At 42.1% G+C, this 22,918-nt stretch overlaps 1 protein-coding gene across 1 annotated transcript in view; it reads left to right on the top strand.

The window, feature by feature from the left end:
* The window catches only part of LOC134601801 (transient receptor potential cation channel subfamily M member 7-like), a 160,241-nt gene that overhangs the window by 50,840 nt on the left and 86,483 nt on the right, over positions 1-22,918 (top strand). Inside the window, exons 13-16 of the mRNA XM_063446300.1 lie at positions 1,334-1,384; positions 6,863-6,994; positions 7,578-7,670; positions 20,141-20,409. Of these exons, the coding sequence (XP_063302370.1) occupies positions 1,334-1,384; positions 6,863-6,994; positions 7,578-7,670; positions 20,141-20,409 (545 nt within the window). The remainder of the gene's footprint in view (positions 1-1,333; positions 1,385-6,862; positions 6,995-7,577; positions 7,671-20,140; positions 20,410-22,918) is intronic.

Raw genomic sequence — 22,918 nt, 5'->3', positions numbered from 1 at the left:
TCAATAAGAACTATAATGCTTCTACTGTCAGAGTATTTGCACCTGACAGTGCTGTCTATGTCAGGAACTATATTTCTGGGCCTAAATAGATACCTGCAAAAGTACTTATGGCCACAGGACCTTTGTCATACAAAGTACAAATTCCTGATGGTAGAATATTACGAAGGTATGTCGATCAGATTCGGGAACGGAGTGATGAGATTGAGCCTGCTGCCGGTCCCAGTCATACTGGGTTTTCTGTGATTACAGATGATGTTGAACCACTGGATGATACAGGCCTCAGTTCTCCAGGAGTTGTTGTTGAAGAACCAGTTCTGTGTGGTCCATCTGACAGAGCACAGGAAGAAGGGATGGGCACAACTGAAGGTCCAGGTGAAGCAGTTCCAAACATGGTTTTGGGGCACGTAAGGCGAAATATTAAACCTCCCAGTTATCTCAAAGACTTTGAGGTCTAGGGGGGGAGGAGTGTTATTTATTGGGGTTTATGCAGTCCACCTTCCAGTAGATGGCAGCATAGTGAAGTTATGCACTTGTTCTGTTGTGTTAGTCTCTCTTGTGTTATGTCATTATGTGTGTGTACTGAAGTAAAGAGAAGTTCTATTTTACTACAATGTCTGAGAGCCATTTTGTGAATATTTAACATGCAAATACTTTAAAATTTCTAATAATAATTAATTGTATGTATTTAGTTAAAACAGATGCAATCTCAAATTTAAAATCAGTTTAGGATCTAGCATTTAATCTTGGTTAGCCCTGCATAATCCAATCCAAAACAAAATGAACTCAAAGTGAATTTTAAATTTCAAAAGGTCAAAACATTCTCTAAATCAACTCTGTTTGACTACTCTGACTTTAAAGTTGATTTCACTTTAAATTTTAGATGTAGTAAAAATCTGATACTTTCCAAGATTTTGATCAGTGGTATTAAGAAGTGGCTTAGATGCAAGGTTTTGCAGCTGTCCAATCACAGACTTCCCAATGCAGTTCAATGAGAAGAAGTCTTTGCAAGTTAGGTGATCTGGGCAATTGTCTTGATTGGGAATCGTATATGTATTCTTAGCAATACAATCCTGGAGGAAATGAATCTGGTGAGAGAGAGTAAACCTGTTGTCATAGAATAGGAATAGGCAGTCTATTTTATGCTTTCTATTTTCTCATTATTACTTAGCTGGTCTAATGCTGCTAATGAAGGAGATGCATCATATTTCTTACAATTTAATAGCTAATGAATTGCTAACAAAAATATCTGTTGATAAATGCATTTAAACTTACAAAGAACATAAAATTAATATCAAACAAGATTCATGTTTGTTTCTCTTTTTTTCATTATTAGAAACAACATGCAAACACCACCTTACTGCACCTTATACAGGACGTCAAGAAGGTAATCCGTTTGAATTTTTTAAAAAAAATTTTTGCATGATGAGAGTATCGAGGTGCTAGGTGTAATGACCGCTCCATCCAGGTGTTGGATCATATACAGCTGGTAGAGCTGGTTACGCCTTGAAACGGATATGGTTGCATTTAGATATGTTTAGTTTAGACAAAGTAGTGCTCAGTTGTTATTTTTACATCACATCTATTAGGGGTTGTACAAGTGTTAAAAGACATATGGCTAAAACCACAAGCTATTTGTTAAAATAGTACCATAACCACAGAAGACACTCAAAATCTGCTGCCAAAACCAAGCAAGAATCTCCAAAACATGCTATGAATAATAATAAAAAAAATAATAACCTTCTCCCCCCCCCCCCGAGGTTGGAGCATAATAGAGTACTCAGGGTCGGTGCAAGGATTTTTGCTGTCCCCCCCAATACGTTCTGCCCATCACGTGACATCACAATGCCCCACCCATATGCTCTGCCATATAGGCCAACGCCAGTTCTGCACAAAGTGTCTTTTATCTGAAAAGGCAGTATGTTTACATTAAGAAGCCTGCAGGCACAGGCTATAGACACCAGTAACAGTGCTCGCAACAATTAATGAACAGGAAGCAGCTCCATTTTTTGGGGCCCCTTACACAGCAAGGTGAACGTGAGTATGCATACAAGGTCGACCAATAAATCCACCTACATGGCCCACCTATGAGTTCTCTCACAGGGAGTGGAGTGTATGTGTGTAGGGGATGTGTTATGTGTTATTGTAGAGGATGTAATGTGTATGTGTTCTTATGGAATGTAGTGTATAGGGATACCAATTTGTGTAAGGGATGTAGTGTGTGTATAGGGGATGCTGTGTGTGTTTGTGTGTAAGGAATGCATTGTATGTTTCTGGGTGTGTGTTTGTGTAAGGGATGCAAGGTGTGTTTCTGTGTATGTAATTCAATGCAGTGTGTGTCTGTAAGGGGTGCATTGAGTGTGTGTAAGAGATGCATTTTGTTTCTGTGTGTGTAAGAGAATCAGTGTGTATGTGTGCGCGTAAGGGACGCATTGTGTGTTTTGGTGTGTCTGTGTGTAAGTAGGGATGCATTGTATATTTCTGTGTGTGTGTGTGTGTGTGTGTGTCGGGATGCATTGTGTATGTGTGTAGTGTAAAAGAGAGGGTTTGTGGGGTAGGATAGGGACTGAGAGGGCAGCAGCTCTTTATTTTTTTTTATAGTGCTCTCCCCTCCTGTCAATTAGTGATCTCTCCTTCCCTCCTGTTCCTCAGTGTTCTCCCCTCCTGTCCCTTAGTGCTCTCCCTTGGCCTACTGTCCCTCTGCAGTCCACCCTTGGTGGTCTTCTCACTCATCCTCTCCCCCCACCCCCTAAGTGGTCCTCCCCCCTCTCCCAAAACCCTTAGTGGTCCTGCCTCTCCCCCCTCCTTAGTGGTCATCCTCTCCCTCCACCCCCTAAGTGGTCCTCCGCCCTCTCCCAAACCCCTTAGTGGTCCTTCCACCCCCCCCCTTAGTGGTCCTCCCTCTCCCCCCCCTCAGTGGTCTTTACCTTCTTCCCCCCTTAGTGGTCCAACCCCTCCTCCCCTCACCCCCTCAGTGGTTCTTTCCCTTTTCCCCCCAGCCCCTTAGTGGTCCATTCCCCCTCCTCCTCCACCCCCTTAGTGGTCCTTTCCCCCTCCTCCCCCACCCCCTTAATGGTCCTTTTCCCCTCCTCCCTGCACCCCTTAGTGGTCCTTTCTCCCTCTTACCCCCCCTCAGTGGTCCTTACCAACCCCCCCTTTGGCGATCCTTCCCCTCTCTCCCCCCCTTAGTGGTCCTCCCTCCCTTTTGTGCCTCCTACCTATGTAGTGTGGCCGTGTGGCACGGACCTCAGTACAGGAACTTCTGTTTCCTGTACCCAGCTGCAGGTGGACAAAACGGAAACGCTCAATGAGTGTGCACTTCATGTCAGTCTGCCGGCGGCCGGGTACAGGAAATAGAAGTTCCTGTACTGCGGTCCGCGCCACCTGGCCACGCTACATTGAGTTTCCGGCAGGAGAGAGCGCTGTGTGCTTCCCTCCTGCCGGTCACCTAAATCTAGTGCCCCTGGTCCGGTGCGCACTATGCGACTGCCTAAGTCGCCTATAGGACGCGCCGGCCCTGAGTGTACTTAAATAGGATAAAACCATGTGAACTATGTTTTCATACAATAAGCATAGCCTTTTGGTGTTACTGGTTCAAATGTATTATTACAATATAAAAGATAGCTGTTTTTTTACATGAAAAACATAAAACCGATCATAGATTAATATTGCATAAAACAATGGCACACCCCGACACACTGAATACACTTAATAAATGATATAGCACAACTCTCATGTGATGGCCACTAAGTGCCTCTTATGTAGATCTGACAGTTCCTTGAATCACCTCTAGAGTTCAGGAGTGTTTATGATGTACTCAATCTCCAAAATTGTGCACCTTCGGAGGTCCTGAATTTTAAAGTGCAAGTCCTAAATATGCAAATTAATGAGCCTTGCTATTTAGGTAGTGCATATAGCTGTTTCAATATTGTCAAAACCAACAGATGGTGCTGTACAGGCTGGATAACCAAAAATAACTAGTTGTTTGAGAGAATCAACAGGACAGGAGAGCACACAAAACATTTAACAATAAACTTAAAGACATTGACGCCCAACAAATTTCAATGTAAACATTTACAGACATAAATGACAACAATCTTAAAATGATATCTATCATAAAACACAAACAGTTACCACAGCCACCAAGGGCATCTTTTTCCACAGCCACCAAGGGCATCTTTTTCCACAGTTACCAAGGGCATCTTTAACCACTTGTAAAGGTATACTGAGATACCCCTACACACCCAGGTTCAGAGCTACTGGCGAGCTTGAACCTACCAAACCAATGGAAACATAACTATTGCTCCTGAACTTGAACTTCCCTCCACTTATCAAGCCAATCTACACCCAATTATCCTATTCATCCCCTGCCGCCGTGACCAAAACAAGGGATATACCCCAATACTAGGGAGGGAGGATGGGGCAACAACAAGTAAGTGGGAATTAAATTAAAAGGGGGCTCTCCCGAAAATGGCTGCTATTTATGTGGCTATAAGCCACCTCTTCCCAAATTCCCTAATCCATTTCCCCTATCCATATGCCTGCCTTCTAGCTAAGTCAAGGCCCACTCCACTTAGCTTAGCTGTTCCCTGGGCTTCATTATACCTGCTGAAAAACAAAACTTAAGGCAGAAAGATCAAAGAACAAACAACTGAAGACCGCTGCAGTAAAGGTCTGGCAAAGCATCCCAAAGGAGGAAGCCCAGTGTTTGTTGATATCCACATGGTCCAGATTTCAAGCAGTCATTTCCTGCAAAGGATTCTCGACTGTTGTATAATTCTTCTCTCACCACCAATACTTCCAATTGGTATCCTTTTGAGAGAAATCCACTCTACATTTTATTTATGATTGTATTAATTTGTCCAATTACATTTGAGCCTCTAAAATAAGGGGCTGTGTATGAAAATGGTTGCAATTCCTAAACATTTCAGAAAATATTTGTGTTCAACCCCTTGAATTAAAGCTAAAGGTCTGCATTTCAATTACATCTCAGTTATTTCATTTCAAATCCATTGTGGTGGCATACAGAGCCAAAATTCTGAAAATTGTGTTAGTGTCCAAATATTTCCTTACCTAACATATACAAATATTTAGTAATGCCAAAAGAACCGCATCTTTATTCCAAATTTATATCAAATATAAAACAAAATGATGACCAATATATATTTATAGTTACCTGTGGTCTCCAAAACAATGGGGAAAGTCCTATGCAGGTCTACCCCCTGGAGACACGACATGAACTTTAGGTTGTTCTATGGAACAACCTAGAAACTACTGGTCACTGTTTGGACCATAATAGGGCTCCAATTATTTATTGATAGCACATAAAATGATGATCTCTAACATTCTACTATAAATTAAGTCTCCAAAAAAATGGTAGATATATGGCTACAAAGGAGAAAGTATTGGATGGCTATTCTGCCTCTTTTGTGGAGCGAGTACTTGCATGTGTAATGATCATCCTAGTCCTACAACAACAGTTATACCTGTTAACAAATTTAAACCTATTTAGTTTAGAAAAACGTTGCATGAGAGGGGATATGATAACATTATACAAATATATTCGGGCCAATACAAACCATTGTGTGGAAATCTATTCACAAACCGGACTTTACATAGGACACGAGGTCATGCGTTTAGACTGGAAGAAAGAAGATTTCGTCTAAGGCAAAGGAAAGTTTTTTTTACTGTAAGAACAATAAGGATGTGGAATTCTCTGCCTGAAGAAGTGGTTTTATCAGAGTCCATACAGATGTTCGAACAGCAACTACATGCATACTTGCAAAAACAGAATATTCAAGGATATAATCTTTCAATGTAGGGTAATAACTGCTTGATCCAAGGATAAATCTGACTGCCATTCTGGGGTCAAGAAGGAATTTTTTTTCTAGCTTGTTGCAAAATTGAAAGTGCTTCAAACTGTTTTTTTATTTTGCCTTCTTTTGGATCAACAGCAAAAAACAAATGTGAGGAAGGCTGAACTTGATGGACACAAGTCTCTTTTCAACTATGTAACTATGTAACCTGCCAATATAATTTGAAAGTTCTTTAATAGTCACTTAGACTGAGTAGAACAAGAATCTTCTTTATTTATTTATAAAATAAAATATTTTACCAGGATGGATACATTGAGATTTCTCTTGTTTTCAAGTATGTCCTGGGCAAAGTAAAGGTAGCTATATCAGTGGTCATACTCTGGTATTGCCAACATTTTAACTGGAGCTGCATTTACTGCTTGCTTTTTCAAAGACTTACCTAATGTTCCTAAATACACAAATATAGTATCTATTAAAATAATACATATAATTACAGGTAGGGAGAGTGAGAGTGCCCAGGCGTAACATTTATACGCCTCACGTTCGTGGTAACAACATGCATCATTGTGGCACACTACCTAGTCCAGTAAGATGACATGTCCTAGAGTGGTGGTGTACCTCACAGTTCATTTACCTTCACCCACCAGTTTATTGGTTTGTTTGAAGAAATCAAATGATCTTTCCCAAACTCATTCTTTTAGAATGTAGTTGAAGTTATTGCCCTGCTGTGCAGCATGAGCATATCAACAGTAATATTTCAGTCCATCCTTTAGCTCTCTGCCTGTGCATTTACACTTCCATTGCATTCTGGTATGTTCACAACTTTATTAAATTACATTTTACATGGATGCATTATATATTATATATATATATATATATATATATATATATATATATATATATATATATATATATATATATATATATATATATATGTGTGTGTGTGTGTGTGTGTGTGTGTGTTTGGGGTGAGATGGTGTGTTTTATTATGGCTCTACAGTTGTCTCTCTGTCACATCTGAGTGCCTGATAATGTGTAATTTATTCTAGGGTAGACTTCCTGCAGGATATAAAATCACCCTTATGGATATTGGACTTGTAGTTGAATTTCTGATGGGAGGGACCTTTAGATGCAATTACACCAAGAAACCCTTCAGAGCAATGTATAAATCACTCCAACAGGTATGCATAAATATCCTTATACTGTTATTGCTATCTTTTATACTTGGAGATTTTATTCCAATTTATAAATATATATATTTTTTAAATATAATCTACCAATAACTCATTCTCATGAATAAAAGTTCCAAATAAGTAGAAAAAGATCCCATTCAGATACTACTGATTCCGACAGTGAAATGGTATTAAGTACCCCATGAGGTACATGTACCATAGGTTGAGAAAATGTGATATAATGGATGGACAATTAAAAGCTATCCCTGCAGCTCCTATCTATTTCAATGTTATCAATCATAGAGCATCCACAAATACCATACACATTTCTGGAATGAATCCATCCAAGAACTGAGGCTCTGAGTGGAATCAAGCACCTACAGGAGACATTTACATGGTTCCATAGTTGGCCTTTATATAGGTGTAGAAATACTTTAGAATTTACTTGTGATTACTTTTTCCTGATGTATACTGATTGTGTTGTACATGTGTGATTGCGTTATAACTGAAAGGAGAGATGTGTGTGTGTGTCTATACATACATACACACGTACACACGCCTTTAACTTAACCTTATTTTCTGCTGTTTACAGCGATCTAGAAATGCTGTTTCCATTTCTTCACCACATTCTTCAAGCACAAGACACGACCACTTTATTCAAACAGCCCAGCCATACAAGCCAAAGGTATGTATTGTTCTTTTTGATACTAAATATAAAAATAATCCCCCCCCTTAGTTTTATTTATTGCAACCTTAAACGGCACTGTAGGTAATTTAACTGTTTCATCTCATATTGTGTCTGTAGTCCCCTGGCACTTATCCATAATCTGAAGGCCCAAGGCAAAGCCAATAGGTGACATCTGCAGTGCAGACTAAGCATGTCGGACGATTTTATACAGAGAGACTATAATTTTTTAGGAATGCCTCAAATTCTTGCATGATTGGTTGCTCGCATTCTCATCAGTATTTCTATTTAGCAATTATTATTATTATTGCTATTTATAAAGCGCCAAAATTTGTAGCGCTTTATAATATTATGAGAGGGAGGATTTAACTATAAATAGGACAATTACAAGAAAACCTACAGGAACAATAGGTTGAAGAGGACATAGAAGACCTTGGGTTGGTGAAGCGCTATATTAAAATGATAGTGTAGGGATAATGGAGATAAGGAATAATTATAGCTATACCTTGAATATCCTTATAGTCAATACACATGTAATTGGATATGGATCCTATAAAACATAAGAGACAAACATACCAAACATAGTGCAGACTGAAAAGTGTATTTAGTATGAAGGAATAAAAGGGGAAAATTCCCACTCACAATTTATGGAGCTAATATCAATAGCTCAATAACACCGTTCTTGGGGTCCGTAAAGGCGACCCTCACCCTTCTTGTAGGTAGATGTTCCTGGTCAGTGGCGGCTCTAGACTTTATGAGGCCTTAGGCGAAACTCAAACATGAGGCCCCCCACTAACACTCATAGTAAAAAAAACATATAGGGGTTGAATTGTGTGTATAATGAGCTGTAGTTATAATGTATGACAGGTTTGCAGTGCTGGATACAGAGAGCTAGTCTCTGTATTCACTGTTGGGGTGAGTGTGGCACGGTTGAAGGAGAAAGGGTGACAGGGCGAGGGGAGGTGAGAGTGACAGGATGAGGGAGGGTTATGTGACAGGGTGAGTGTGGCATGTCTAGGCAGGATGAGTGACAGGATAGGAGAAGTTAATGTGATAGGGTGAAGAGGGGATGAGTTTGACAGGGTTATGGGTTACGTGTTGCACGGCTGGAGGAGGGAGTGTGACAAGGCAAAGGGAAAGTGAGCCGGACAGGATTACGTGACAGGGTGAGTGTGGCATGGTTGGGCCCACGAGAAAAGGGTTAATGTGAAAAAGGATGAGTGTGACAGGGTTGGGGGTGAGTGTGACAGTATGAGAGAAGATGAGTGTGATAGGATTAGGGGGATTAATGTGATAGGGTGAGTGTAGAAGAGCGAGGGCCGGTAATTGTAGAATGGATGGAGGGGGTGAAAGCAACAAGATTAGGAGAGGTTAATGTGAGCGAAGCTGGGTGAAGGGGGCATGACAGCATGTGGGGGGTGACAGTGTGTGGGGTGGCTGTATGTGTGTGGAATTGTGACGGTGGGTAGGTGAGAGTGTGGGATGCAGTGTTGGAAAGGGTGACAGTGTGTGCAGGGGCAGTGTGTGGGAGGGGTGACTGTATGTATTGGTGACAGTGTTGGGGGCTGACAATATGGGGTGCAAGTGTGTGAAAGGGTAACAGGGTGAGAGAGCAGTGTGGAGGAATGTGACAGTTTTGGGGGCAGGGTGTGAGTGGGTGACAGTGAGGAAGAAGATGACAGTGTGGGGTAGCAGTGTGGAGGATGGTGAAAGTGTGGGGAGCAGTGTGTGATAGTGTGTGGGACACAGGGTGTGTTACAGTTTGGGAGGGCAAGGTGTGTGGGACACAGTTTAGTGAGGGCAGGGTGTGTGACAGCATGAGGGGGCAGTGTGTATGACAGTGTAGGGGGGCAGGGTGTGTGACCATGTGGGTGGCAGAGTGTGTGGGAAACAGTGTGGGAGAGCAGGGTGTGTGACAGTGGAGGGCATTTTGTGTGAGAAATTGTGTGGGGGCAGAGTGTGTGGCGGACAGTGTGGGGGGCAGGGTATGTGGTGGTCACTGTGGGGGGCAGGGTATGTGGTGGTCACTGTGGGGGGCAGGGTATGTGGTGGTCACTGTGGGGGGCAGGGTATGTGGTGGTCACTGTGGGGGGCAGGGTATGTGGTGGTCACTGTGGGGGGCAGGGTATGTGGTGGTCACTGTGGGGGGCAGGGTATGTGGTGGTCACTGTGGGGGACAGGGTATGTGGTGGTCACTGTGGGGGACAGGGTATGTGGTGGTCACTGTGGGGGACAGGGTATGTGGTGGTCACTGTGGGGGACAGGGTATGTGGTGGTCACTGTGGGGGACAGGGTATGTGGTGGTCACTGTGGGGGACAGGGTATGTGGTGGTCAGTGTGGGGGACAGTGTCTGTGGTGGTCAGTGTGGGGGGCAGTGTATGTGGTGGTCAGTGTGGGGGACAGTGTCTGTGGTGGTTAGTGTGGGGGACAGTGTCTGTGGTGGGCAGGGTATGTGGATGGCGGGGCAGTGTATGTTGGGGCAGGGCACGTTTGAGACAGGGTATGTGGGGGGCAGGGCAGAGTGGGTGAGAGGGCAGTGTGCGTGGGAGGGCAGTGTTGGGGCAGGGCAGTGTATGTGGGTGGGCAGTGGGGGTGGGAGGGCAGTGTTGGGGTAGTGTGGGTGGGAGGGCAGTGAGGGTGGGAGGGCAGTGTATGTAGGTGGACAGTTTTGGGGCAGTGTTGAGACAGTGAGGCTGGGTGGGCAGTGAGGGTGGGTGGGCAGTTTTGGGGCAGTGAGGGTGGATGGGCAGTGTTGGGACAGTGAGGCTGGGTGGGCAGTGCTGGGGCAGTGAGGCTGGGTGGGCAGTGAGGCTGGGTGGGCAGTGAGGCTGGGTGGGCAGTGCTGGGGCAGTGAGGCTGGGTGGGCAGTGAGGGTGGGTGGGCAGTGCTGGGGCAGTGAGGCTGGGTGGGCAGTGAGGCTGGGTGGGCAGTGCTGGGGCAGTGAGGCTGGGTGGGCAGTGCTGGGGCAGTGAGGCTGGGTGGGCAGTGCTGGGGCAGTGAGGCTGGGTGGGCAGTGAGGCTGGGTGGGCAGTGCTGGGGCAGTGAGGGTGGGTGGGCAGTGCTGGGGCAGTGAGGCTGGGTGGGCAGTGCTGGGGCAGTGAGGCTGGGTGGGCAGTGAGGCTGGGTGGGCAGTGCTGGGGCAGTGAGGCTGGGTGGGCAGTGTTGGGGCAGTGAGGCTGGGTGGGCAGTGTTGGTGCAGTGAGGCTGGGTGGGCAGTGTTGGGGCAGTGAGGCTGGGTGGGCAGTGTTGGGAAGAGTGTGTGTGGAGGCTGTGACAAGCCTCCACACACTAAAATACCTTGTTTTATAATTAAATTCCCTGGTGGTCCGGTGGCAGCAGTCCCTGGTGGTCCGGTGGGATGACTGTTCTGTCTGCAGCTCCGCGAGAGCCTGTCAGAGCGTTGCCGTGGTAACCCGCGGCAACGCTCTGTGTGCTCGCGAGAACCACATTATGTGATCTGCAGCTCTGCACTCGGCGGAGCTGCAGATCAGAGGCTGGCTCTCCCTGTGGGCAGACCATGTGGAGGGGCCACCCGGCGGCATACTGGGCAAGCCGCCGGGCCCCCTCTCACTGTCGGATCCTCGGTCTCGGTCATGGACCGAGGACCCGGCAGTTCCGTCTGCCCTAAGGTGATTTAGGCGGCCGCGAGGCCCCAGCAAGCGCGAGGCCTTAGGCGGCCGCCTAAATCGCCTAATTAGAGAGCCGCCTCTGTTCCTGGTTTCCTATAAGGATGAAGAGAACATATCTGGTGCAATACCTTCAACCTTCAATGTAAGTATTATTTAAAATGGGGTACTCACAAAATTAGAGCCGTCCAGGTAGGCTCTATTATAAACACCTGTGTGGTTAGGGACCACACACCTTCTTTTAAAAATAGCAGTGATGATGCCAATGATTATAATGAAAAATTGTACTTTATTGTAGCAATAAAATTATAAAAGGTATATATATATATATATAAATAAAAAACAATATAAAATTGGCATAAAGTCCAATAGTCCAAAAAGTCTCACAGTCTCTCCAGAACGCGTTTCGCCGTGCTGGCTTCCTCAGCTGGATGTAGTGATGAAGATAGTTCTAATGGATACTCCCTGCTATATATACCCCACTAAGGGGTAGGTAATTAATGTCCAGGCTCGTATTTTCGCGGGCAATCACCATGGTAACGGTGATGCCCTGCGTTTCAAGCCTCTTTCAAGCCTCTTTTTCATTCTACTTCCGGATTTTTGTTCCGTCGCATCATTTCCGGTTTCTCTGTATTTGCCGATAGGTCACTTCCTTGCGTTCCACCATGCGTTCCATCATGCGGTTCACATATTACTTCAATGGAATTTCCGGACCGGCAGTTTCAAAGTGAAAACAGTTGTATATGTTACAAATTCTTATAGATAACGGGTATTAAACATCTATTCTTTTAATACTTGGCTATTCCCTTGATGTATTATTGATGTAAAGCAATTCATTGGAGACTTCAAAATCAATTTTTTCTCTTATCTTTCTTTTAATTAACCAGGTTACTCTTTCTTCCCAAATAACTTATCTATCGTGTGAATAATACAAAAAGCTTAAACATTTCTTAATAAGGTAATAACTTCCTATAACTGAATGTAAATACAATAATAAGTGGAAATAAAACTTGCTAATGATGTATAGGGAATAATTTAAAAGAGATACCCACCCTGAACAATACTAAGATTTCAGTTTATAGTGAAGGAATTTTTTTTCAAAAGTGGCATATTTCAAAGTCTGCATTCAATCCATTAGGGATCAGGGTATTCAATTTAAAAATCCACTCCATCTCAATTTTACTCATTTTACTATCAAAGTTCCCTCCTCTCCAGTCTTTGTCTACTTTTATAATTCCTGCAAAGGTCGTATCTTTGATGTCACAGTTATGAGTAGTTTGATAATGAAGTGAGACACTATGTTTTTCAAAGCCCTTCAGGATATTACGGCTATGCTCTTCGATTCTAATATGTAATTGTCTCGTAGTTTTGCCTATATAGCTTAAAGGACCACTCTAGGCACCCAGACCACTTCAGCTTAATGAAGTGGTCTGGGTGCCTGGTCCATCTAGGTTTAACCCTTTTTTATATAAACATAGCCGTTTCAGAGAAACTGCTATGTTTATATAAGGGTTAAGCCAGCCTCTAAATCCTCTAGTGGCTGTCTCACTGACAGCCGCTAGAGGCGCTTGCGTGATTCTCACTGTGAAAATCACAGTGAGAGCACGCAAGCGTCCATAGGAACGCATTGTAAATGCTTTCCTATGCGACCGGCTGAATGCGCGCGCAGCTCTTGCCGCGCATGCGCATTCAGCCGAAAGGGAGGATCGGAGGCGGAGAGGAGGAGGAGAGCTCCCCGCCCGGCGCTAGAATAAAGGTAAGTTTTAACCCTTTCCTCTCCCCAGAGCCGGGCGGGAGGGGGTCCCTGAGGGTGGGGGCACCCTCAGGGCACTATAGTGCCAGGAAAACGAGTATGTTTTCCTGGCACTATAGTGGTCCTTTAAGCCGCACGGGCAAGTAATGAGGTAGATTAGGTTTTTCGAATGGCAGCTAATAAAATCTTTAATTTGATATTCTCTTCCATCTTTGTTTGTAAAGTGCTTAATATGGCGTTTTCTGTTATTGGTTCTTTTACACGCTAGGCATTGGCCGCAACCAAAATATCCTTTATCTGAATTTAGAAAAGTGCTTTTAGTTTTCTTATCTTTAATAAAACTCGAAGTTAGAGAGTGGCGGAAGTTGTTAACTCCTCTATGTATAAATCTAGGTCTTTCTGGGAGGAAGTTTCTCGCAAGCGGATCCTGTAACAGAATAGGCCAGAACTTGGAAATAATTTTTCTCACTTTATGATTATCTGTGCTAAAATGGCATATAAATGGAATTTCTGTAGCTGTAGTTTCTTTTTTCTCTTTATATTTAAGGAGTTTCTTTCTTTCTATGGTTTTTACTTCTTCCCTGGCTCTTTCTAATTTAGGTTCCTCATATCCTTTATCCAAAAAATCTTGTTTAATTTTAGTTGATTGGATTTCAAAACTAGTTAAATCTGTACAATTCCGCCGGATACGCAAAAATTGGCCTTTAGGGGCATTTTCCAGCCATGGTGAGAAGTGGCAGCTTTCTCTTCCTATGTAGCTATTAGCTTCTACAGTCTTGAAATAATTCTTTGTTTTAATCTTATTCTCTTCAATATATATCTGTAAGTCTAGAAAGATGACTTTTCTACGTGTGAAGAGGATATAGGTTGAGAGCAATAAAGTTGTGTAGAGCAAACTGCAGAACTAATCATGTTAAACACATCTTATTTCTAATATACATTTAATCTATTAAATTAATCTAGTCTTTACTATGCTAATGAATGATTATTTTTATTGCAACAAAAACAGAGGGGGTACTACCCCCACCCGCACTTATGGGCCAGCCTCCATTGCCTGCCATTACCTTATAGATGCAATAACTATATTACTATATTACTGCAGAATCAATCATGGCAATTGGCATATGATGGCATGGTACTTGGAGCATCCAATGAAATAACCTATATAGTTGCACAAATTTGAAAACACGTGCTGAGGACTTTCCTCAATAATTTTTTGGGTTTTTTTTCTATGGAAAAACTGATGTTCAATCCCCCTCCCCTCCACCCCCTCACCAAAACACAACACAACACAATATAATGGCACATGTCAGTGTATTATGATTCATTTGTGGGTTTTAATATCTAGAGATCGAAGCTGCAGCTGTTATAAATCTATCAAAATACAATATATAAAGATGTTTAATTTGACTGCTTTATTGGTTAAAAATGCATATAATTAATGCATCCATTAAAAAAATTAAGTACAAAACAGTCACATGTAATGCTACATTGCACTTATTCCTACGCAGTATCATAGAAAGGAAACACAGGCTATTTAAACACAAATAATAACAGTCTACTAATTGTTACAACACACCCAGAATTAACCATGTAATAAGTATAAAAGTAATCCCTTCCAGCATTTGCCCCTCTATTCATAGATGTGTGCAGCTTGTTTTATTAAGGTGTGCCCCTGAGCTTTTTCTTTTGTTGTTGAGGAAAATAACTATATGTTGAATGAAAGTTAATCAAACAGGACTAATAGGGATTTTGTATATATTTTTATATACTTTGAAAATTCAACAATGAAAATGGTAATTTATATACATCATTAAAATTAAATGTAGCTGGTGGGGCAGGGCCTGACCGCCATGCTGGCTGGCCGCATGGCACAACAGCTCCAGCAACTTTTGACTTATTAGCCCACAATAAGGAACTTTTGGACCCAAATGACGACCTACCGTGGTGGGCCGGCACATGCGGAGACACTGGACCCGGGGAGAGGCTTGCAGTTAATATCGGAGAGATATGCATCGTTCCTTTCGGATGAGGCCTACTCAGGTGGTGAGTGAGGCGGACGGCCACCGCCCGCTATCCTGCCCAATGATATCCAGCCAGACTCCCTCAGCTGGAAGGACCGGGCCCTGCCCTCCCCCCCCTGGGCCGGTGGGGGTGATCCCGGCCCACACCCTGTACGCCCTGCAGCCCCTGCTTCACCGGAGCTCTCGGGACCCCAACCGGCCGCCAAAACGAAGACCAGACCGGGAGCCACATCTAAAATGGCGGCACAGTGACCCTGCTGACCCACACTGTCACCTCTGGCTCCCAAGAGGATGCAATCCCCTCGAAATCCACGCAGGCCCTGCATACCTGCATGGAGCAGCCCAATACACATTGACACACAGCCTCAGTCTCTGCCTGGCTAAACAGCTACCAAGGCCCTGAGTCCACACGCGGTGAAAAGGCGGGAGCGGCTACAAGCTGACACACAAAGCACACAAAGCACAGACCCAGCTACCCAGTCCCAGACCCATCAGACAACCCTCCAGAAGACTTACACAGAGTGCACTTCATCGCTCCGTCCCACGGATCTGGCCCGCAACGCCTCCACAACAGCACAGCGACCCTCCACAGCCAGACCGCAAGGGGAGGACACCAACGGCTGGAGGATAGCGGCAGAGGCAAACTCCTTATCACAGGGGGACATACCAGCCTTACACATCCACACTACAGACCCCAGGCAGAGAGGACTTGAGGAAACAGCTCTGCCCTCACTGATGGTGCAGAGCCTGCCTAACATCCTTCCATGGAGTCTGGGTATTCAACTGCCTACTGCTGGGGTGTTCCTACATCATAAGCAAGTGCTCTCAGGACTAAGTATATGATAGCTCTTCAATACTGGACTGCAAAGTTAAGTTTAAAATGTAGACACGGTCCCTAAGATATCCAATCCAACGCCATAACATAGGTCCACTGAAAGGGTTAACCTATTAACCATAAGCACTAAGCTTAACTTAACCCATAGTTCAACCTAAGCTTACCTTCTTGTAGTTTCTGCAGCATGTGATAGCACAGTCCAACCTGTTAAGCACTTGGCAATAGCAATGGCAAAAGCAAATAGCCAGCTCCAGCAAATGTTAACCCATGAGTAACTAACCATTTAAACAAAATATGCAAGTCCCATCAAGTGCCCTCACCATGTTTATATGCATTATAGGCTCTACTTGCTTCTGGGGCATAACAAGCCTGTCTGTAACAATGGTACTTACTTGCATTTTATGACCAAACCTAGTAATATTATCTCAAGCTAAAGTGTTCCACGCAGCATGTATAACCTATTGTTTTCTTTTATTTTACTACGCCTGTCTCTGTTAACTCTTGAATTTCTAATCTAAAAAAAAAAAGTGCAATGCATCTTGAATCTGTCACCAAAATGTAACCAGTGATCTTCTACTGTAATAACCTTTGGTATTACTGACATATGTTATTAAAAATGCACTTTAAAAAATAAAGAATTGGAAAAAAATATAAAAAATTAAATGTAGCTGAACTATTTTTTTTTATAAGAATGTCAACTAAACATTTTTGTTTTTAAACACAAACTTCAAAACTGAAGTGAAAATATTTTTGATCATTTACAAAGATAAATTATAATTGTGATCTTCAACCAGATAATAAGCTATTTCAAACTGAAAACTAAGTGCAGATAGGAAACTAAATTGGCGACAGTGTAGGCAACTGAGTACTAAGTTAGGGTGTGCCAGCTTTAGTGCTACCATAAAACAGCACAAGTGGCCGCCTAATGTTGCATTAGTACAGTGGTCACAGTGCATAGTGCTCCTCCTCCCGCCAGTGACTCTCAGTAGCATGACCTCATGCATAACCTCATAGACTGTGGTAGAGAATTCAAGATTTTCCTAGTCTTGACGTCAGAAAATATAGATTTTATTAAGGTGAGTCTGCCCCCTAACCCTACAGGGAAGAAAGGAGGGTTGTCGTACTTACTGGATGAAGATCTGAAGCGAGACATTCCTCGATGGCCTCTTGATCTCCAAGGTCTGCCACGTAGTGGAAAGAATGGAGTTGATTGTTGGGTGTCATATGAGGGCCTGGTGGGTTGAAAGGTGTTCCTTGGAACCTGTCTATGTTGAAAGAAACCGCTGGAAGAACGGTTCCTTCCTCTTCCAGCCCTTCCGAAAACCTTAGAGTTGAAAACTTTCCTCAGGGATGACTGAGCCTTATCAAGGGAGCTAAATAGATTGACATATTTATTAATGTCTTCAATAAAGGATTCTCCGAATAGGACACCTTCCACAGCTGGACCAGGTTCGGAAGTGGCTAAATTTGACAGTTGAGGGTCAATTTTCATTAAAATAGACCTGCGGCGTTCGCTGGTCAGCGCTGCGTTAGCATTCCCCAAAAAGCATACAATGCGTTGGGTCCAGCCTCTCAAAGTATCAATGCTGGGAGGATTCCCAGAAGCTGCCGCATGTTCTAAAGTTTCAAACATTTTTTACACAGGACCAGAAATGTCCATTAATTTATCCTGACAAGACTTTAGTGATCTGTCAAGTCCTTTATTTGGGTTCTTCCCTGATTTTGTTAAAAATTGCACAATAGTGGGATCTAGATCAGGGGTCTGTGCAACTTTCTTTGACAAGGTCGGTCTAGGGCATTCAGCTCTTTTTATTTTATTTTAGTTTATTTCTAGCCGCTTGGTCAAGGGGTTTCCTCAACCAGTATTCAAGATATTTGGCTACATGAGCCATAGGGACCCATTCGGCTGACCTGTTTAATATGATCTGGGTCGAATAATGGTTTACCATTAAAATCCAAAATAATATTTGCTTAATCAGATTTAGAGATAAGCTCAGGTGTCTGTGAGACATATGAATAATTTGAGACAGAATCAGAGTCAGATTTTTCATCCTCTGAGATTGAAGATGAGTCATTTGCTCCTGTGAATGGCCTTCCGAGCTCGTTTGTCTTCCTCACGAGCAGAGGGTCTTTTGAGTGATTGATTACACTCTTCAGTTTTGCGTGAGACACGCATTGTGTTTTTGTCTGTGTCCTTCCCTATCTTAAAGGACCACTATAGTGCCAGGAAAACATACTCGTTTTCCTGGCACTATAGTGCCCTGAGGGTGCCCCCACCCTCAGGGACCCCCTCCCGCCTGGCTCTGGAGAGAGAAAGGGGTTAAACTTACCTCTTTTTCCAGCGCCGGGCGGGGAGCTTTCCTCCTCCTCTCCTTCTTCTTTGCGACGTCATCGGCTGAATGCGCATGCGCGGCAGGAGCCGCACGCGCATTCAGCCGGTCGTATAGGAAAGCATTTACAATGAGAACAGTGAGAATCATGCAAGCGCCTCTAGCGGCTGTCAATGAGACAGCCACTAGAGGTTTAGGAGGCTGGATTAACCCTCAGTATAAACATAGCAGTTTCTCTGAAACTGCTATGTTTATAAAAAAAGGGTTAATCCTAGAGGGACCTGGCACCCAGACCACCTCATTAAGCTGAAGTGGTCTGGGTGCCTAGAGTGGTCCTTTAAGTGGCTTAGAGCCGCCAGGGGATTCTGAAGGACCGTCAAAGCAATGTTTGCGTTTCTGGGTGGCCTTCCCAGACCTCCTAAAACCTTGAGCTAGGTTCCGTTCAGACTCCACAGATGACCAGAACTGGTCTGAAGGAGTACTAATTAAATGAGTCTTCTCACTGGGTTTTGAGTTGCTTATGGCTTGAGCCACAGACTTTGCAATTGCTTCTTGCATAGAAGACATTGCACTATAAATTGCAGAGGAAACTGACTTTTGAACTGATAAATTCACAATATTTTGTAAAGAATCCTCAGTGAGGATTTCACAGTCATGAGAAACACCAGGTTTTGGTGACTTAATTGGTCTAATCTCTTTAGAATTCATAATTTACAAAATTGCAACAACTAGCAATTGTATCTACTATTCGAAAATAGTTGAATAATAATAATGTTGCAAACTATGAGGGGAAATCCTGACAGGAAAATCAAAAAGTTCAAGTTATAATAATAATTACCAGTAAAGAGTAACAAGTTGTGAAGAAAAAACGCTGTCCTGAGGTAAAGTGGGCGGGAAAGTTAGCTGAGAACAAACTAACTGGTATTTCCGCCCATAAAACGTTATCAATGTATGAGGGATTAACTGACAGAAAACGCGCGTGCAGCGGTTCGCATAAAACTGCCGAAATGACTGAACAGTGAACTGCCCGTTCGTATACAAAAAACCTGTGAACGCGAGAATAATAAAGTAATACGAAAAAGTAAATGGGTGCAATTCGTGTGAAAAAACTAACGAATGCGATTCATAGAAATAACTGACCTAACAGTTCAAAGACAAAACTACCGAACGCGGACGAACCGCGACTTTATTTCCAGATAGAATGCATGAAAGACAGTGCACCAAATATAAATATATATATTTTAAAACAATAAGAAGACATAAAATTACTTCAGAAAAGTATATATTCCAAAGGAATAAACACATATGTCAATATATAACCAAACTAGAAGGTATGTATGTATAGAAAACAGTAGGATAAGTTAATATATATGATACTTATCTCTACTGGAGCAGCAAAGAAAGAGGGAGAATATTGGGGATCATTCACTATATAGACTATGCTGGATGCTGATTGGCTACCAATGTTCCATTTCAGTTACTCTGTTATTTTTATCTTTTTTATTCACTAAACTTTATTGAAAAAATGTCTTTGCTGCTGGAGTTAAGTAAAGAAAGTTAATGCATAATTCGAGCCTCCTGTCTTGTTATAAAATCTTTTTTATCCTGGACACGACAACTTTTGTATTTCAATGCGCTTTATATATTTAATGAATGTGCTTTGTGCTGAATTCCATTTGATTAGACATGGTTTGATCTCAACATTGTACCATCAAAAAAACAAACACTTGGCAATAAAGAATATTTATTTTTTAATGTATGTGAAATAATTTACATGGGGATAACTTTGAGGTGCATTGAAGGGAAAAGCTATATATTAATTTATGATACATGGATTATGATTTAAGAAAAAAAACAACAGAAAAAAAAAGAAACCTCTAAAACAATCTTTTCCCCTACAGGTTAATAATTCAAATGATGACAAGAAAACCACGGGAATTGTAGAAAATGAAGATCGTATCACAAAACCTTTCCCTCATCCTTTTAATGAGCTCCTGGTATGGGCTGTGTTAACCAACAGACAGACCATGGCTCTGTTCTTATGGCAGCATGGTGAAGACTCCTTGGCCAAAGTGTTGGTAGCCAGAAAACTCTATCTTTCCATGTATCACGAAGCTCGCCTTTGTGACATTGCTGATGATACATGGCGGAAACTTAAAGCAAATTCCAAGTAATTGCATATAAATTTAGCTGGGGTTGTGAAATCATTTTGTTACAATACCAGTGATGACGCTCATATCATTCTATTCTTTCATTTGTTAAAATATGAATAGAATTATTGCAGGGCTGTAGTCAAATGAGATAGGTATCTGATGGGCATCTTAATACAAGCACTATGAATTTACAAAACAGGACCCTTGAGTAATGAAAGACATTTTTTTCCCTAAAAATTTCTCGAAATGTAATTAGTGTTTTTTGTTATCATATATTATATTAATATATATTATGGTTACACTTTTGTTTACTTCATTTCTGCAAATAACAGGTGGATACATTACTAGTTCAAGTGTAACACAGGTGTCTTTCTTTTATCGGGCTGAGCAGTCATGTTAAAGGGACTCTCCAGCCAAACCTTTTTACTCACCTGGTTCCAGCGCCAGGAGCCTCGTGAAGCCGCGCCCCCTATTTCGTCAAAATGACGAAATAGGCGGGCGCGAGCAGGGAGCAATCAGACGCTTCCATTTGGAAGCGTCATTGCTCCCTTGTGCGCATTTGCGGCTTTGCCGCAAATGCGCACATACTTCATAGGGCGGCCCTATGAAGTCCTGAGCGCACTACCGCGCATGCGCGCGGTGTGCGCAGCTGCGAGCTGAGCTGACTGACAGCTCAGCTCGCGGTCTTTGCCCGCCCCCTCTCCTCTGCTGACAGGCAGGAGAGAGAAGGCGCGCACACAGTGCCTTCTCTCTCCTGCACACGTCAGACGTATTTTAATACTTCTGACGTGTACAAGGCCTTTTTAGGGCCCTAAATGATAGGAAGTCCCTCTGGTGGCCGTCTGAGTGACGGCCACTGGAGGTATTCCTATCAATCAATGTAAACACTGTATTTTCTCTAAAATACAGTGTTTACATTAGATTGCCTGCAGGGAGCTATAGATCTCACCTGAACAACTACATTAACCCCTTCAGGACGGAGTCAATAGTGCACGTTCTGATCAAAACAAAACGTAAACAAAAACTGGAATTTGCGCTATGTGTCTGTTCACCCGTAGTTCCCCTCTTTCAAATTATATGCACCCACACTTATTATATATCATTTTGTTCAGGAGAAACAGGGCTTTAATCTATCATTAACTATTCATATATGGAACATCATTTATTATGAATAAAAGTAAAAAAAATGTGAGAAAATAAGATTTTTTTTTAAATTTGCATTTCCGTCTGACATTTTAACTGTGAATGTCATAATACTGTTAGGTTTTACTGCAAAAAAAATGCACATATTTGTAATCAGCGATATCTCACGAGTACAACAGTACCCCCCATTAACAGGTTTTATGTTGTTTTGGAAAGTTACAGGGTCAAATATAGAACATTACATTTTCAAATTGAAATTTGCCAGATTGGTAATGTTACCTTTGAGACGGTGTGGTAGCCCAGGAATGAGAATTACCCCCATAATGGCATACCATTTGAAAAAGTAGACAAGCCAAGGTATTGAAAGTGGGGTATGTTTAGTCTTTTTTAGTAGCCACTTAGTCACAAACACTGGCCAAAGTTAGCGTTCATATTTGTTTTTGTGTGAAAAAAGCAAAAAACGAATATTTGGCCAGTGTTTGTGACTAAGTGGCTACTAAGAAAGACTGGACATACCCCACTTGCAATACCTCGGGTTTTCTACTTTTGCAAATGGTATGCCATCATGGGGGTAATTCTCATTCCTGGGCTACCATACGCTCTCAAAGGCAACATAACCAATCTGGCAAATTTCAATGTGAAAAAAATGAAATGCAAGCCTTATATGTGACTCTCTAACGTTCCAAAACACCATAAAACCTGTACATGGGGGGTACTGTTATTCTCGGGAGACTTCACTAAACACAAATATTAGTGTTTTAAAACAGTAAAACATATTACAACAATAATATAGACCATAAAAGTGCAGTTCGCTTGTAAAAAATTCAAAAAACGTCACTTTTACTTAAAATATCATCGTTGTAATACAATTTACCAGTTTGAAACACGAATATTTGAGTTCAGCGAAGTCTCCCGGGTAAAACAGTACCCCCTATGTACAGGTTTTATGGTGTCTTGGAGAGTTACAGGGTCAAATATAGTGCTTGCGAATTAAATTCTCTGCACTTTCTCCCTGTGTTGTCATGCATGTCAATCAAATTTTAATTAATCAAATCACATAATTACGTTAAAAGATTATTTAAATATACATGTAGAATTTTAATATATATGCATTTATAGGTATTTAAATTCTACGTGTATACTGATGTAATCTTTTATGTAATTATATGTATTTATCTATATATATATATTTGCGGTTATTTGTATTTTATATATATATAGATATATATAGAATGTCATTCTAAGTGTATTTTGTTACCGATATATATATATTAATAACAAAATACAGTTAGAATGAAATTACATATGCATATATAATTTATATTAAATTTTGTTTCAATATTTTATTTATTTATTTTATTATTTTATTTATTTATTATTTTA

This window comes from Pelobates fuscus, chromosome 3, assembly GCF_036172605.1.
Source record: "Pelobates fuscus isolate aPelFus1 chromosome 3, aPelFus1.pri, whole genome shotgun sequence".
NCBI lineage: Eukaryota > Metazoa > Chordata > Amphibia > Anura > Pelobatidae > Pelobates > Pelobates fuscus.
This window is presented reverse-complemented; position numbering and strand designations above follow the sequence as displayed.